Here is a 14,139-nt window from a genome sequence, read left to right on the forward strand (position 1 = left end):
TCGGGGGCCGGGCTGAGCAAGGGCGGCGCCTCCCCGGCCCTGCCCCAGCCTCCCCTCCCCTCCCCGCGGGAAAGAGCAGGGACCTCCGCGCGGGACTCGCCTCCTCCCGGCCGGGGCGGGCTGTCCACACAGCCCTCTAGCCTGGGAGGGTGTCCGCACACAGCCCTCTATCCTGCGGGGTGGGATGTGTCCAGTCCACACACATCCTTGCACCCTGGTGGGAGGTGGGAATGTGTCCACACACACCCCTCTAGCCTGGGGAGGAGGGTGTAGACATCGCTGAGCTAAGCAGCCTCTTGGGGAGTTATAACAGGAGAGATTCCTGCTCCCCCCGACAAGCAGGCTGAAGGCAGGGTCGATCTGCACATTATAAAAACAACCAGATGCTGTATTGGCAGGCTGAAGGCAGGGTTGCTTCTGGGGGGAGGCAGGAGACCCTCCTGATTGCGAGAGCACGCTCCAAGAGTTTGCTGAGCTCAGGGATGCTCAGCCGGGTGCCAGAAGATGCTTTTAAGGGTGTCGCACAATATTAGCGCTGTTTCTGCAGTGCCATTCACAAGGTAAACCCTGCCGGGGCTCCAGAGCATCTAGAAATGTTCTGCGCTGGCAGGGGCTTCCTGAGGCCTTTGCAACAGAAACATTGCTCCAGTGTGGCTCCCTAGTCCTGAAAGCAAGTGGGAGCTCAGAGCGGGTATGTCCCAAAGGGAGCCCTGAGTCTAAAGAGGTTGAAGGCCACCGATTGAAAACAAATGCCCCTGATTCTCTACCAGCAATAGTTGCAAGGGTGAAACAAGATGAAGAATTTGAAAATCAACCAATGCAACCAGTCCCCTTCAAGCTTTATTATCCCAAAGATCTGGGACTAGCAGCCACCACCTTCAGTGAATGTGGCTGTTCTTACTTTCAGCAGACAGGAAAACATGGATGACATCTCTTAGATCAATACTGTCCACAGTCAGGACTTCAACTCCCATATACAGATGTCACTTGCTTTATGATGTAGATGCATTCATGGAAAACGGCACATAACTCAAATTCGCATAAAGGGACCCCACTTTACAATGTAACAAATAGGGATACGTTCCAAGACCTCAAACATACTGACCGCCAGACCCATTTCTACCACTTTTACAAGACAGTTTTGGTACTCACCAACAGCAGACTGCACGTAAGCACAGGATGGCTGGGGCGAAGGGGATTCAGCGCCTCCAAACACGGGGCTGCAGGCTCCAGGTGGCTGCAGAAGGGGTGGGGAAGGGCGTGCACGCAGCTGGGGTTGCAGCCTGGCAGAGGCGGTTGCTGCTGCGTACTGTGCTTTGCACCCAGCTGCCCCAGGAACAGCACCACTGGGCTGTGCCCCCCTGCCTGCCTGGTGGTAGGACACACATGGCATCACGCCACTCCCAAGGCAGCTGCAGCTCCAGAAGCACGGGCACCAGCTGGCCTGAGTGGTGGCCAGGGGCACTGCTGTTGGGCAGCTTCATGGCTCTCAGCTGACTGCGGACTTCCACTACACCGACCACATAAGAATGAATTTGCCTTACATATAATGAATTTTTGGTATGAAAAGGGTAATTGCATAACAGTGAATTCGCACATACAGAACCTGCATAAAGCGAGGGAAACCTGTAAAAGCAAAACCTGCCAGTTGTTTGAGAATGAGCCACTACACAACACAAATATGTCTTCACATGCTTGAAAAACTTTGTTCTTCCCTGGAATCAGATACGGGCAATGCTAACATACTCCTGAATGTAAAGAAAGCAAAAAAGAAAGGACAAAAGCTTACTTTTTTCCCAGAAACTCAGATGGGTTTTGAGCAAGTTCAACATTTTAGCTGCCAAGAACATTTATGGTGGCATTAGGGTGATGGTATAGCTGTGAGGGTCCAAGAACTCTGGAAGAGGCAAGGATTTCTTAGGGTGATGGCTTTTATTAGACCAGGTGGGCTGGAATTAGACAAGCTTTTGAATGCAAAACATGCTTCATCTTATGGCAGAGGATGGCACTTCTAATGCTTTGCATCTTTGATACTAATGTAGCACACCCAAAATGTTCAAGTCATTTTGTGCTGTAAAGCATTTCATGTCACTGTGTCTCTTGTTCAGCTGTAAAGCATGATCATGTTTTCTGTGTGATTGTTGTATATTGTGTCTCCTCTAGGACTGGAGAGGACCACCTCCCATCCCCACCCCACCACCCCAGACCATTGCTTTAAGATTTCTCAACCGAACCTATAAAACCAGTTTAGTGACTGGCCAAATCCTGGAGTGGTGACCCCCCTTGAATTGATTGGTCTGCATTAGCAGTGTGCGAAAGAGGCTGCTTCTTGACTGGGGCCCTGTGATGAGGTCAGAAAAACAATTTAAGGTTCAGGCCACCTGGGCTGGAGGGCTCTCTCTTTTAGCTCAGTGGAGCTATATCAGTTCACTACCCTGACCAAAGTCATGCAATTAAAATGGCATTGTGTAGTGGAGGGTTGCACCCTTGTCTGCTTGCGGACAGGGCTCCCTACAAGAGCCTCAGAGTTAGCTTCCCACTGGCCAGCTTCTAGTGGGAGGATCTCAGCTACTTTATGGAAATGGGAGACTCCTTAGCTTGCTCCTGCAGCCATACGGCCAAGGGCAAGCCAAACTCGGGGGCATCCGAACCCCAAGCTTCTGGGCTTGGTCCTGCAAATAGGATGCCTGCCAAAGGATTTGGAAGCATCTGAAACCCCAGATGGGGGTGGAGGATGTTTGCTGGTAGTAGGGCCACATTCGGTTCTTGAATGACTCATGGATTTGGAATTGATTTGGCTGATTTGACTTGGAACACGAAAAATTTTCCTTTAAAAAAAAAAAATCTCACTGAAGAGCCCTTCCCATCGCAGAGGGAACTGGTGACCCCAGCGGACAGTGACAGCGAGGGAGATGTTGCACCCAAATTCTCAGGGACTAACCTCTTTTGTGTTGAGACTCCCCTACTTTCGGACTGCCGAGCCTGGGGTCGAAGGCTCCCCAATAGGGGTAGGGGTGATACAAGGTCTAGTTTGAACCAGGACAGTGTTTTTGTTTTACTTGACTGTATGTTGCGTTCTGGTGTTTGTAATAAATCATGGGGTTTGTGTTCATACTGCTTGTGAGGGAAGGGTTGTTGGTTTTATTGGACATCCTAGTGATTCATTTAGTGTTTCCCACGTACATTGAGCAGGGGCTCGAGCCAAAGTAAAATATATTCAGTACCCCCAAAACTGAACCCGGCCCTTGTTGCTGCTGACAGGTGCTCAGCGGAAGGGTTATGCTTCATATGAAAACTCGGACAAATTACGAGGTTCCTCATTCTTTCCCCCAAAAGACTGCATAGCGGCATCCGAAATGTAGTAGAAAACGCTGACTTGGTTCTTTCCTGGAGTAGTTAAGGGCTGCGTCGGCTCTTAAGCAAACCTCTTCTTGCTTTGTGGTTAAGTTGTTTTTCTCGTGGGAAATTGACTCCCATGCTCAGGTCATTGGTCACTTCCCTCCGACCAGCCCAGGACACTTGTAAATCCATTATCAGAATGCTTGTTTTTACATGAAAAACCCTTCAAGGCTTTTAGAGGCCTAGTTTATTCAATACACACTTTACTTGAGATGTTGACTTCATAAAGTAACTCATGCACAACCACAGTATGCAAGAATCAACAGCTGCAGATTTTGAGAATTGAGGAATTTAGCATTGACCCCTTTGGATTTTGGTTCCTGTAGGTTCCCTTAGGTTTGACTTGAGACTGAAACAAAAATGTCACCGACTTTCAAAGCTTTGTGCTGTAATACACAGGTTGCATCAAGTTGGCTTTTCCATTTTGTTTCACTGAAGGGCTTTGCCCATAGATTAGTCACAGCTTGGCACATCTCTTTGAAACAGCTGCAAAGAAGTATCAGTGCTTTGCAACATGTTGAAAAACACCACACACCAATGCAAGAATTCGAGGTATCACTGAACACAGGATTTGAAGGACGTGTGTTGCATGGGACACAAAACACTCTCTTGTTAAGGTCCCCAAATCTCTTTTGAACTCCCCCGTGTTTGCCTTTCATAGGTACCCCGTTGTTATAGTTTGGACCAGCAAAATCACCGAGATTTTAATTTCTTTTAACTATTTGAGGAGATATATACCAGCACATACATCCCTGAAACATGGAAGATGCGAAATTTTAGCCGATTTTGGATTATAAACTTAATTGCTGAACAACAAGAACGATTTCTACACCTCCCTGCCTGCCATCTGACACCACCAGGGAAGAAATCCTGCTTGATCTAAACAACAAAGAGCAAGCTCACGAAGAGACTCTCGTGGACCCAGAGAGACAGTTGTCCAACTTCTGCTTCCTCTGCGCAGAAATGAAGTTTATTTCCTACATGTGGGGACTTTTGACTATCTTGAGCTTTCCCTGAGCCTGAAGAAGGGCGCATGAGCCTGAAAGGTTGCAGAAAAAGATATATTTTTTGCAATTTCTCAGTTGGTCTAAGACAAGGTATCATTTTGGAATCAAGAGTTCTAGATTTTTACATTTCTTTTTGTCTCAGACCAACCCGGCTACCACATACATCCCTGAAGCACTAGGAGAATCATTCATGTAAAAAAAATCAGTGAAATATTCCTTGATAAAACACTGCCTTCTTTTGCCTCAGTCTTGTCACCTGCAGAAACAAGAGTTGTCATCTGCTCTTGTTTATTGCTGCCTGGGGCAAAGTCAAGTATAACAGAATAGCACTTAGCAATGTCTGAGGCAGAAATAATTCCCTTCTTGGTCACATGCCCAAGAATTTGAAAAAAAAAATTTGTTTTGGATATTTTGCTCAGGTACCGCTCATGATTTCCCTTTGAGGTACTTCACTGGAGGGGTTCTTGTAACACAAGGTCACCTTTTCCAAGGAACTCCATGTATTTAAAACGCTTCCCATTGTGGGATGAATAGGGCACAGGAAAATTATTTCTATTCCCTGCAGCCTGATCAAATTAAAAAGCCTTTCCAAACCAGCTTGCCTGTGCTCTGTCAGAGAACTAATTTAGTGCTGACTGTCTTTATTCATTGCCTGATCTTGGCTTAGTCTAATTCCTAAGTCTTTCCACACAGGGCAGCTGCTATTCTGATCTGCTAGGACACTCAGATCACCATTCTCGGCTAATGCAAACTCTCCAGCGAGAAACAAGTTGCAGCAGAAGCAACAAGCAGAATCAGCTGATGTGGAATAGGGAAGCTAATCTGGCTTTACACGTTCCCCATTTGAAAGTGGGCATGAACAAACACAAAGCTGAACATTTCTCCCAACACTTCTTCCCTCACTGTTGAAAGGAACAGCATTGCAGTTTGTGGGCGCTGGCTTAGCCCTCAAACAGAAGGCAGGGTAGATTTGCACCTTAGGGCCCTGCCACACGTTCAAATTAAAGCTGGCTAGAAACCAGCTCTAGAGCTGTTACACAGGACTCCATCCTGAGGGGGCGGAGGGGGCAATCTGCCGCCCCGACCCCTTGGCCCGGGAAGTCTACTGCTTCCTGGGAGCCCATATCCAAGACATTGCGGAGAAAATCCTTAAACTCCTCCAGCTCACTGACCACTACCCTATGCTCCTCATCCATGTGGGCGCCAATGACACAGTTAGGAGTGCTCCCAGCCGGGTCATGAGGCCCTACAGGGATTTGGGAGCAGGGCTTAAGGGGTTGGGGGCATAAGTGGTGTTTTCTTCGATCCTCCCTGTCTCGGGCTATGTGGTGAGGAGGGAGAGGAGGATCCAGGTAGTGAACCAAAGACTGTGGCATTGGTGTCATCGGATAGGCTTTGGCTTCCATGACCACAGCCCGCTCTTTGGTGAGAGAGGCAGCGAGCTGCTGGGAAGGGACGGCCTCCACCTCTCTCCGCTGGGGAGGAGGCTCTTCTCAGCCAGACTGGCTGACCTGCTCCACCAGGCTTTAAACTAAGCCCGCTGGGGGATGGAGGGACTACTGCCACTGCTGGCCGGCAACCCTTGCAAAGCCAGCAGACCAAGGCACTCAAGGCACTTAAGGGAGCCCACCCCTGCCTCAGCCCTGGTGTGAGCTGCGGGCAAGACAAGGGTCCCCACAGGGACACTTGCCTGCCTGTACACCAATGCCAGGAGCTTGGGGAATAAACAGGAGGAATTTGTCCTCCTGCTCAACACAAACAATTACGATGTCATAGGGATAACGGAGACCTGGTGGGACTCCACCCATGACTGGACGCCTGTACCCTGTACAAGAGGGATCGAGTGGACAAAAGGGGTGGGGGGTGTAGCTCTCTATATCAAGGAGAGCTACGCATCCCTACAAGCCGACATTGGCACCCAGGGTGGACAACTAGAGACCCTCTGGGTTAAAATCCATGGGGAACATGGCACAGGGGATACAATAGTGGGAGTCTACTACAGACCCCTTCCCAGGGTTAAGACCTTGATCAGGAGTTTGCCAGGGAATTGGCTGAGGCTGTACGCTCCCGGTCCACGGTTGTCATGGAAGATTTCAACTACCCAGACATCTCGTGGGAAGAGCGCTCGGCCAAATCCAAATGGTTGCAAAGCTTTCTCACGTGTGTGGATGAGCTCTACCTGACTCAAGAAGTCTATGGGCCAACAAGAGGCAAAGCGCTGCTCGACCTGGTACTGGCAACCAGGGACGATCTAATCAGCAACCTAATGATCAAAGGGAAGCTGGGTGACAGCAACCGCGAGCTGATCACCTTCACCATCCGCCGAAAAGCTGTCAAGTCAGTCAGCAGTACAGAGGTCCTTCACTTCAGGAGGGCTGACTTTGACACGCTCAGGAGACTTGTCAGTGAGGGCCTAAGGGACCATGACCCCAAAGGGAGGGGAGTCCAGGATGAGTGGTTGCTCCTCAAGGGAGCGATCCTAGATGCACAAGCTAAGGCTATTCCATCTCGAAGGAAAGGCAGTAAGAGGGCACAGCAGCCCCCTTGGCTCTCCAGGGAACTAGCGGACCTCCTGCATCTAAAAAGAAAGACCTCCTCTCTCCTGCCCACGGCAGGGGTTCGGATTAGGAGATCTACAAGGTCCCTTCCGACCCTACATCTATGAATCATCTATGAACACCTACAAAGGATGGAGGACAGGATCCACCTCCAAGGAGGAATACTCTGCTCTGGTCCGGACCTGCAGAGAGCAAACCAGGAAAGCCAAGGCTGCGATGGAAATCCAACTGGCTACAAATATCAAGGACAACAAAAAGTCCTTTTTTAGATATGTGAGGAGCCAGAGGAAAAGCAAGGGCAACATTGGACCCCTGCTAAACCAGAAGGGACAACAGATGACCGACGCCCAAGAAAACGCCAACTTGCTAAATGGGTACTTTGCATCGGTCTTTCACAAGTCCCATGGGATGCCCCTGCCCATTACGGGACAGGGACGGCTGAGTGAGGGTGGTTCCTTGTCCTCCATCAATGCTGACCTCTTGAAGGAACACCTTGACAGGTTGGATACCTTCAAGTCAGCCGGCCCTGACAATTTACATCCCAGAGTACTCAAGGAGCTGGCAAGCATCATAGCCCAGTCCCGGCATGGATCTTCGGGAGCTCCTGGCACTCTGGTGAAGTGCCTGATGATTGAAAGAAGGCCAATGTGATGCCTATCTTCAAGAAAGGGAGGAAAGTGGACCCGGCAAACTACAGGCCCATCAGCCTGACCTCTATCCCGGGGAAGGTCTTGGAAAAGATTATCAAAGAGGCCATTCTTAACAGACTAACTGACGGCAACATCCTGAGGGATAGCCAGCACGGGTTTGTTGTGGGCAGGTCTTGCTTGACCAATCTCATTTCCTTTTGTTACCAGGTAACCTATCACCTGGACAAGGGGGAAGAGATTGATGTCATATATCTTGGCTTTAAAAAAGCCTTCGATCTGGTATCCCATGATCACCTTTTGGCAAAACTGGCTAACTGTGGCCTCAGGTCCACCATGATCCACTGGCTGGGGAACTGGCTCTGTGGTCGGACCCAGAGGGTGGTGGTTGACGGAAGTCACTCATCATGGTGCCTGTGACCAGTGGGGTCCCTCAAGGCTCTGTCCTTGGACCTACTTTGTTCAACCTCTTCATTAATGATGTGGACATTGGAGTCAGAAGCGGACTGGCCAAGTTCGCCGATGATACCAAACTCTGGGGTAAAGCATCCACATCTGAGGACAGGGTGGTGATCCAGGCTGACCTTGACAGGCTCAGTAAATGGGCGGATGAGAACCTGATTGTGTTCAACACTGAAAAATGCAAGGCTGTTCACCTTGGGAGGAAAACCTGCAGCATGTCTATAGGCTCAGCAGTGCTACGTTGACTAGCACTGGGGACTTGGGGGTCAGGATTGACCACAAGATGAACATGAGCCTTCAATGTGATGCTGCGGCTAGTAAAGCGAGCAAAATGCTGGCTTGCATCCACAGATGCTTCTCAAGCAAATCCCAGGACGTCAATTGCCCATTGTACTCGGCCTTGGCGAGGCCGCAGCTGGAGTACTGCATTCAGTTTTGGGCTCCACAATTCAAAAAGGAAGTGGAGAAGCTTGAGAGAGTGCAGAGGAGAGCCACGCACATGATCAGAGGTCAGGAAAACAGACCTTATGATGAGAGGCTGAGAGCCATGGGACTCTTCAGCCTGGAAAACCGCAGGCTCAGGGGCGATCTGGTGGCCACCTATAAGTTTATAAGGGGTGCTCACCAGGATCCAGGGGAACGTTTGTTCACCAGAGCACCCCAAGGAATGACAAGGTTGAATGGTTATAAACTCCTGCAAGACTGTTTCAGGCTGGACGTAAGGAAGAACTTCTTTACTGTCCGAGCCCCCAAGGTCTGGAATGGCCTGCCGCCGGAGGTGGTTCAAACACCTACTTTGAATGCCTTCAAGAGAAATTTGGGTGTTTATATTGCTGGGATCCTATGACCCCAGCTGGCTTCCCGCCCCTGGGCCAGGGGCCTGGACCCGATGATCTTCCAAGGTCCCTTCCAGCCCTAATGTCTATGAATTTATGAAATCTATGAAATTTTCAAGCACTAACTTCATAGCTGGTTGGCTCTTGTTATGGCTGTGATAAGTAGTTGGCACATGTGGCCGGTCTAAAAGTATTGATTAATTAATCAGTTAATTGTGTGATAATTACTTTGCACTTGTGGCCTAAGTTTATTGCACGATTAACTAGCTAATTGCATAATGTATGTGACATGTAGCAGGGGCCTTACAGATTAACTAAAGTGCGTGTGTGTCTGTAACCAAGACGAACTCATTGATTGCGTTTGTGTGTGTGTTTGTGTATAACAAAAGGTGAACTAATTGATTACCAGCAATTTGGAAGGATCTGTCAGAGCACCAATGTTCAGTTTCCTCCTTTGTAGATTCAGGTGGCTAGAATTCAAAGCCACGGCTACAGCTACAGACACGAGTGGCACAACTTCACTGGTGACAACATTTTTTACCGTTCTCTTCCTTTGGTCTCATCAGAATGCCTAGAAGAAAGGTTACTTATCAGGAGAGAGGTTGTGAAAGTTAGGTGCAGAAGCAGGAACAATGACATGTTGGTTGGAAGAACGTGCATGACGGGAAGGGTCCAAGACATCCAGTTGGAAGCAAACTGCTGATTTCTGAAATCTTAACTTTCTTTCACGTCAGTGGCTTGGCTGATATTGAGCTCCAGAAAGCCGTTTCTGTGCTTCTAAAAGATTGTTGATATCACTTCCAATTTGAGCCATGACCACAGCCAGTCCGGAAGACCAAGGGGCCACGGCGCGTGTACACGAATACAAGTTAATCTAAGACCTTCTAATCAATCCCGTACACACTGACTCACCCACACAGAAAGCGCTGCCTCTTGTTTGCTGCCATCTGGCTGTTGCCAATTTGCCCATTTTAACTGAAACCAAGTAAGGCCTGTGAATAATAAATGCTTCATGCTGCCAGTTTTGCTTTTTAACCACCCCCAGCCGCCTGCTGCATCTTCCCTTAATGCCAGCCAGGATCTTTCTGTCCTGCCAAAGAGGCAACCAGAGCAAGAACAGTAAAATGATCCCAGGCTGTCCCCCAAGGAGCTGGGCCCAGCTCCCCCCATTAGCGTGTTCTAGCTTGGGTGATGGTGGAAAGCAAACCCCCACCCAGCTAATGAAACGCTCCCTGGCTTGTGGAGTTTTGCAGCTGGTGGTTTTATGAGTTATTACAAGATTCCAACCCGCCCTCCCTTTTACCAGATATCTCAGTCTCTTTAACTCGTACGTTCCCAACCCAGCCACAAAGCAAACTCATCTCCCTCCGGAGTTCTTCCTCACAAAAATTTGGGACACGATTGTGTCAGGGAGGGGTAGGACCAGACTGTGAGGAGGCAGCTGGTCAGGGCAGGGTCTCAGAAGCTCGGGTGAGCTGGTCCATGTTTTGTGGATACAATGACCTCTTCCCCCACTCCCACCCAAAGCTGCCAACCCAGCCCCTTCTGTTGATCCTAAACCAAAAGGCAAACTGTCAGGAGATAAAAAAATAGAAGTTTAATGCAGAAGGGGGCTGCTGACAAACAGGTAGAGTTTACATCCCGTAGATGCCCTCTACTGTGCTCTGGATGCTCGGAGTCCTTGGACGAGAGGAAAACACACTAGGTTAGAAAGAGGCCAGGCTGGAATTCCTCCTCTGAGCCATCCCTGAGTGTCAGCAAGCTGGACGAGGAATCCACCTTGATTTAGTGTTCGGGTCTGTAACGCAGCCTCCTCATCCCAACTTGGCACCACAGCCGTGAAGAGCCTATCCCAAGGGCATCTCTTCTATGCACAGCATCTCCTTACAGCCACAGATCCTGAGATCTAAGCCAGGTGGTGGCTGTCCGGGGCTCTGGGAGGCAGAGGAAATGGGCACCAAGCTCTGCCTTTTCCCTTCCTCTCCCCATTCCAGTAGAGCCTCTCAAGTAACTGCCCTTTTATTTGTGTTGATTTCACCACATGGGCTGGAAGGGGACACCGGACTTTGCACCATGGGCACATGTCAGTCACCTTTTAAATCCCTCCAGCTTCATCTCTTCCACAAAGAGATCTTTGTTACAGACAAGGGAGCAGGTCTACTGCCACTTGGCTCATTTGCATATGCAGATCAACCAACCTGCATTCCAGCTACACTGCTTTGGTTTTGAAGGGTCTCTCTTCTCATTAAAGTCATTGCAACCTGCCAGCCTTGTCCCTGTTGAAATAGCAGCACTGTGCTCTCTCCAGGCCTGCCTGTAGCATGAGGAGGCTGCCATCCATTTCTATGTCTGCCAAGCAAAGCCATGAAGCTAGTTGCAAGATGGGGAAAAATGCATTGGTGACAGCGTGGATTCAGCTTACAAGTTGCTAGCTCAGTTCTTTTAGTAAAGGATGACTGTTCTGCCTTCGCAAAGCCAAAAGACTGGGTAGAGGGGCTCCCTGAAGTCACAGTAGAAACGGTGAAGGAGCTTCATTTTGTCCCCAATGCCATAGAATGAAAGACACCCGATGTCACAGTCCAAGCTGACTCCAATCCACTTGTACAAGGGCTCTTTGACCTTGAGTGACTGGCCATTGTGCCATGCCAGGTAGCATTCTTCCCGGATCTGCAGCCCCCACGAAGACCCATCCTTTCCAATGTTGAATTTGTGGCCACCATCTTGCTTCTTCCTCTGGATGCTCTTGTACGTGACCCCTACAACGATGGAGTGGCTGGAGAGCCCGACTTCCCAGTAGTGGTGGCCTTGGCCATAGCCCTGGGTGCACAGCACCTGCCACAGCTCAAACCTGTTTGCCTGATTCTGACCCTGGTCATTATGAGAACGAGGGTGACTGGCTCTTTGGTTGTGACTGGACAGCTGCAGGTGCCTGTTGGCTGTGTCAGGGTCAAAGGTCAAATCCCTGTGATCTGCAAGCAACACACATATGAACGGTCTCAACCTGGGCAATATAAAAGCTTTGTTTCCTCTTTAGGCCTTAACCTCTCCCTCCTCCTCACCCCTGCCTGTGTCATTATTTGGGTCTGGACAGTGCTCTGAAGATGGAGAATGCAAAGCACACTTGGGGGAACAGTAGCCATGGGTAGGACGCAGGCTTGGTTGTCACAAGATCTTAGCTCTTGCACAGAGGCACTGGGCAGCCACGGGCAGTTTGTGTCCACCTCCATATACCTCAGTTTCCCCAGTGCTAAAAATAGCAATAGAGACAATGGCAGGAGTTTTAAGTAGTTGCATTAAGGAATGCCTGCAAAGAGCTCCGAGTCCCTGGCAGGCAGGTGATGTCACTGCCTCTGATTGGAGTAGCAGAAGCCAAAAATAGCTAATCATTTTCAATGGAGAAAAATGATAAAAGGGATTATATGATGTGATGCCTGCAACATCACTGGGTCCCAGGAAGTCCTTTCTAGTATAAAAGCAGCAATTAAAGACTGCATTTGACCCAAGGGATGACTGCAATGCAGGGAGAGAGAAATGCCAAGAGAGTTAAGTCGGTGGCATGTGTGGAGACATGAAGTTCCTAGGATCAGGGAGCTGTGCCCAGCAGGAGACTGCCTGCCACTTAAGATTTGGTGGCCTGGAAGGGGCGAGTGAGGAAGCTGTTACCCACTAACTCTGGAGTAGCCTCTTGGGACTGTCTTCCTGGTCTCTATGGCCCTGTGCAGTGCCACCTGATGTGTAGTTCAGCTGCAGCCAGGGAGATAAATCCCCGCTCTGGGCTCAGTTGCCAGAAGCCTGGCAGCTGCTTGCAGTGATTAAGCTTCTCGGCATTCCCTGGGGAAAGCTCTGTGCCTAAATACGGCCAGTCTGGAGCTGGCATCTGAGTCTTGCTTGAGACAGAAGCCAGAGGCAGAACATCAGGGAGGGAGAGAGAGTGAGTGTGTGTGTGTGAAAGGGAGAGACTCCCTCCTTTGATGTACTCAGGAATTACTCTGCCCCAGTCCCCTTACTATGGCGCTGACTTTCACCGCGGGGATGGGATAGGAGCCATTCTCAGTGAGAGAACTGGGTCCCTTTCATTAAAGGTATGTCTACGTTGCACCTGGGCTACACCTAGGAATGCCACTGTCAACCATGCCTCATCCCTTCGCTCCCATGCTGCTTGTGCCAGCTCAACCATGAGGCAGCATCGCTGCCCTAGAACAGCCCTAGGTACATGCCCAGCACTGCTCTCAGGCTCTGTCTTGGTCAAATTTGTGGATGCATGCTTAGGGCTTCTCCAAAGCAGCTACATTTCCTTGCATCCAGCATTAGGCATGAGGGGGCATAGCCCAGAGGTGGTGCAGACATGCCCTCCATCACTCAACTGAGTAATAGTAAGTGCCATTTTGTGCCCTGCGAACTATACCTGATGTTATCATTCATATAGCGATCCCAAAGCACTTCCCTCCCACGAATGAATTCTTACACAGCCCCGTGAGGCAATGGACTATTCTTGTCCTGGCCGTTGTATTTCGCTTTTGCAAACTACAATTAGATGTAGCGTCATTGAGCTCACAAAGGGCCCACTGTCAGGGCCTGCAATAAAAACACTTTGGTAATACTCCAAGCTTTTGGTCAGCTCCTTAGGAAGAACCCCAAGGAATGGCCTTGACTTGCTAACCTGCTTCATTGTCACAAGCCCCATATTGAAAGACTAGTCCCTTCAGAGGTTCTCCGCACATGTTCATTTCTTTCCCCTTCCATCAACACCCCCAGCTCTCAACCCCTACTCCTTACCCTTCAGCAGTCCTGCTCTTAATTCATACTCAAGAAGGGGTGGTCCTGCCTTCAGCACAGTTGGTACCTTTGGCTCCATTGGCTCTGCAAAGTGAAAGACAAAGGGAGGGCTACAGAAACAAGGCAGGGAGTTTTCAAATAGAAGCATCCGAGAAGGGATTTCAGATGCTGTCACCCAGGTCTGATGGGGCAGCCAGACTAGTGTGGGGGGGTATTGTCAGCCTTGTGCCCCACGACCTGGTATAGATAAGCCCTTAGGCTCTCCGTGCCTCAGGTCCCCCTCTGTAGAAACATACCGGAGAGGAACAGCAAATCAGGTTCAACGTAGACAAATGCAGGGTGCTGCACCTTGGGAGAAGGAATCCACAGCATACATACAGGTTGGGGAGTTCCCCTCTTGAAAGCACAGAGGCGGAAAGGGATCTTGGAGTCATTATTGACTCCAAGATGAACA

The 14,139-nt window shown here is 49.7% G+C and overlaps 1 protein-coding gene across 1 annotated transcript in view; it reads right to left on the reverse strand.

The window, feature by feature from the left end:
* LOC102377470 (tripartite motif-containing protein 47) overlaps positions 1 to 14,139 on the reverse strand; it is a 32,007-nt gene that overhangs the window by 14,035 nt on the left and 3,833 nt on the right. Inside the window, exons 5-6 of the mRNA XM_006018356.3 lie at positions 13,686 to 13,769; positions 11,354 to 11,878 (exon numbers count right to left, since the gene is read on the reverse strand). Coding sequence (XP_006018418.2) covers positions 11,354 to 11,878; positions 13,686 to 13,769 — 609 coding nt within the window. The remainder of the gene's footprint in view (positions 1 to 11,353; positions 11,879 to 13,685; positions 13,770 to 14,139) is intronic.

The sequence above is a fragment of the Alligator sinensis genome, unplaced genomic scaffold (genome assembly GCF_000455745.1).
Source record: "Alligator sinensis unplaced genomic scaffold, ASM45574v1 scaffold400_1, whole genome shotgun sequence".
In the NCBI taxonomy this organism is placed as follows: domain Eukaryota; kingdom Metazoa; phylum Chordata; order Crocodylia; family Alligatoridae; genus Alligator; species Alligator sinensis.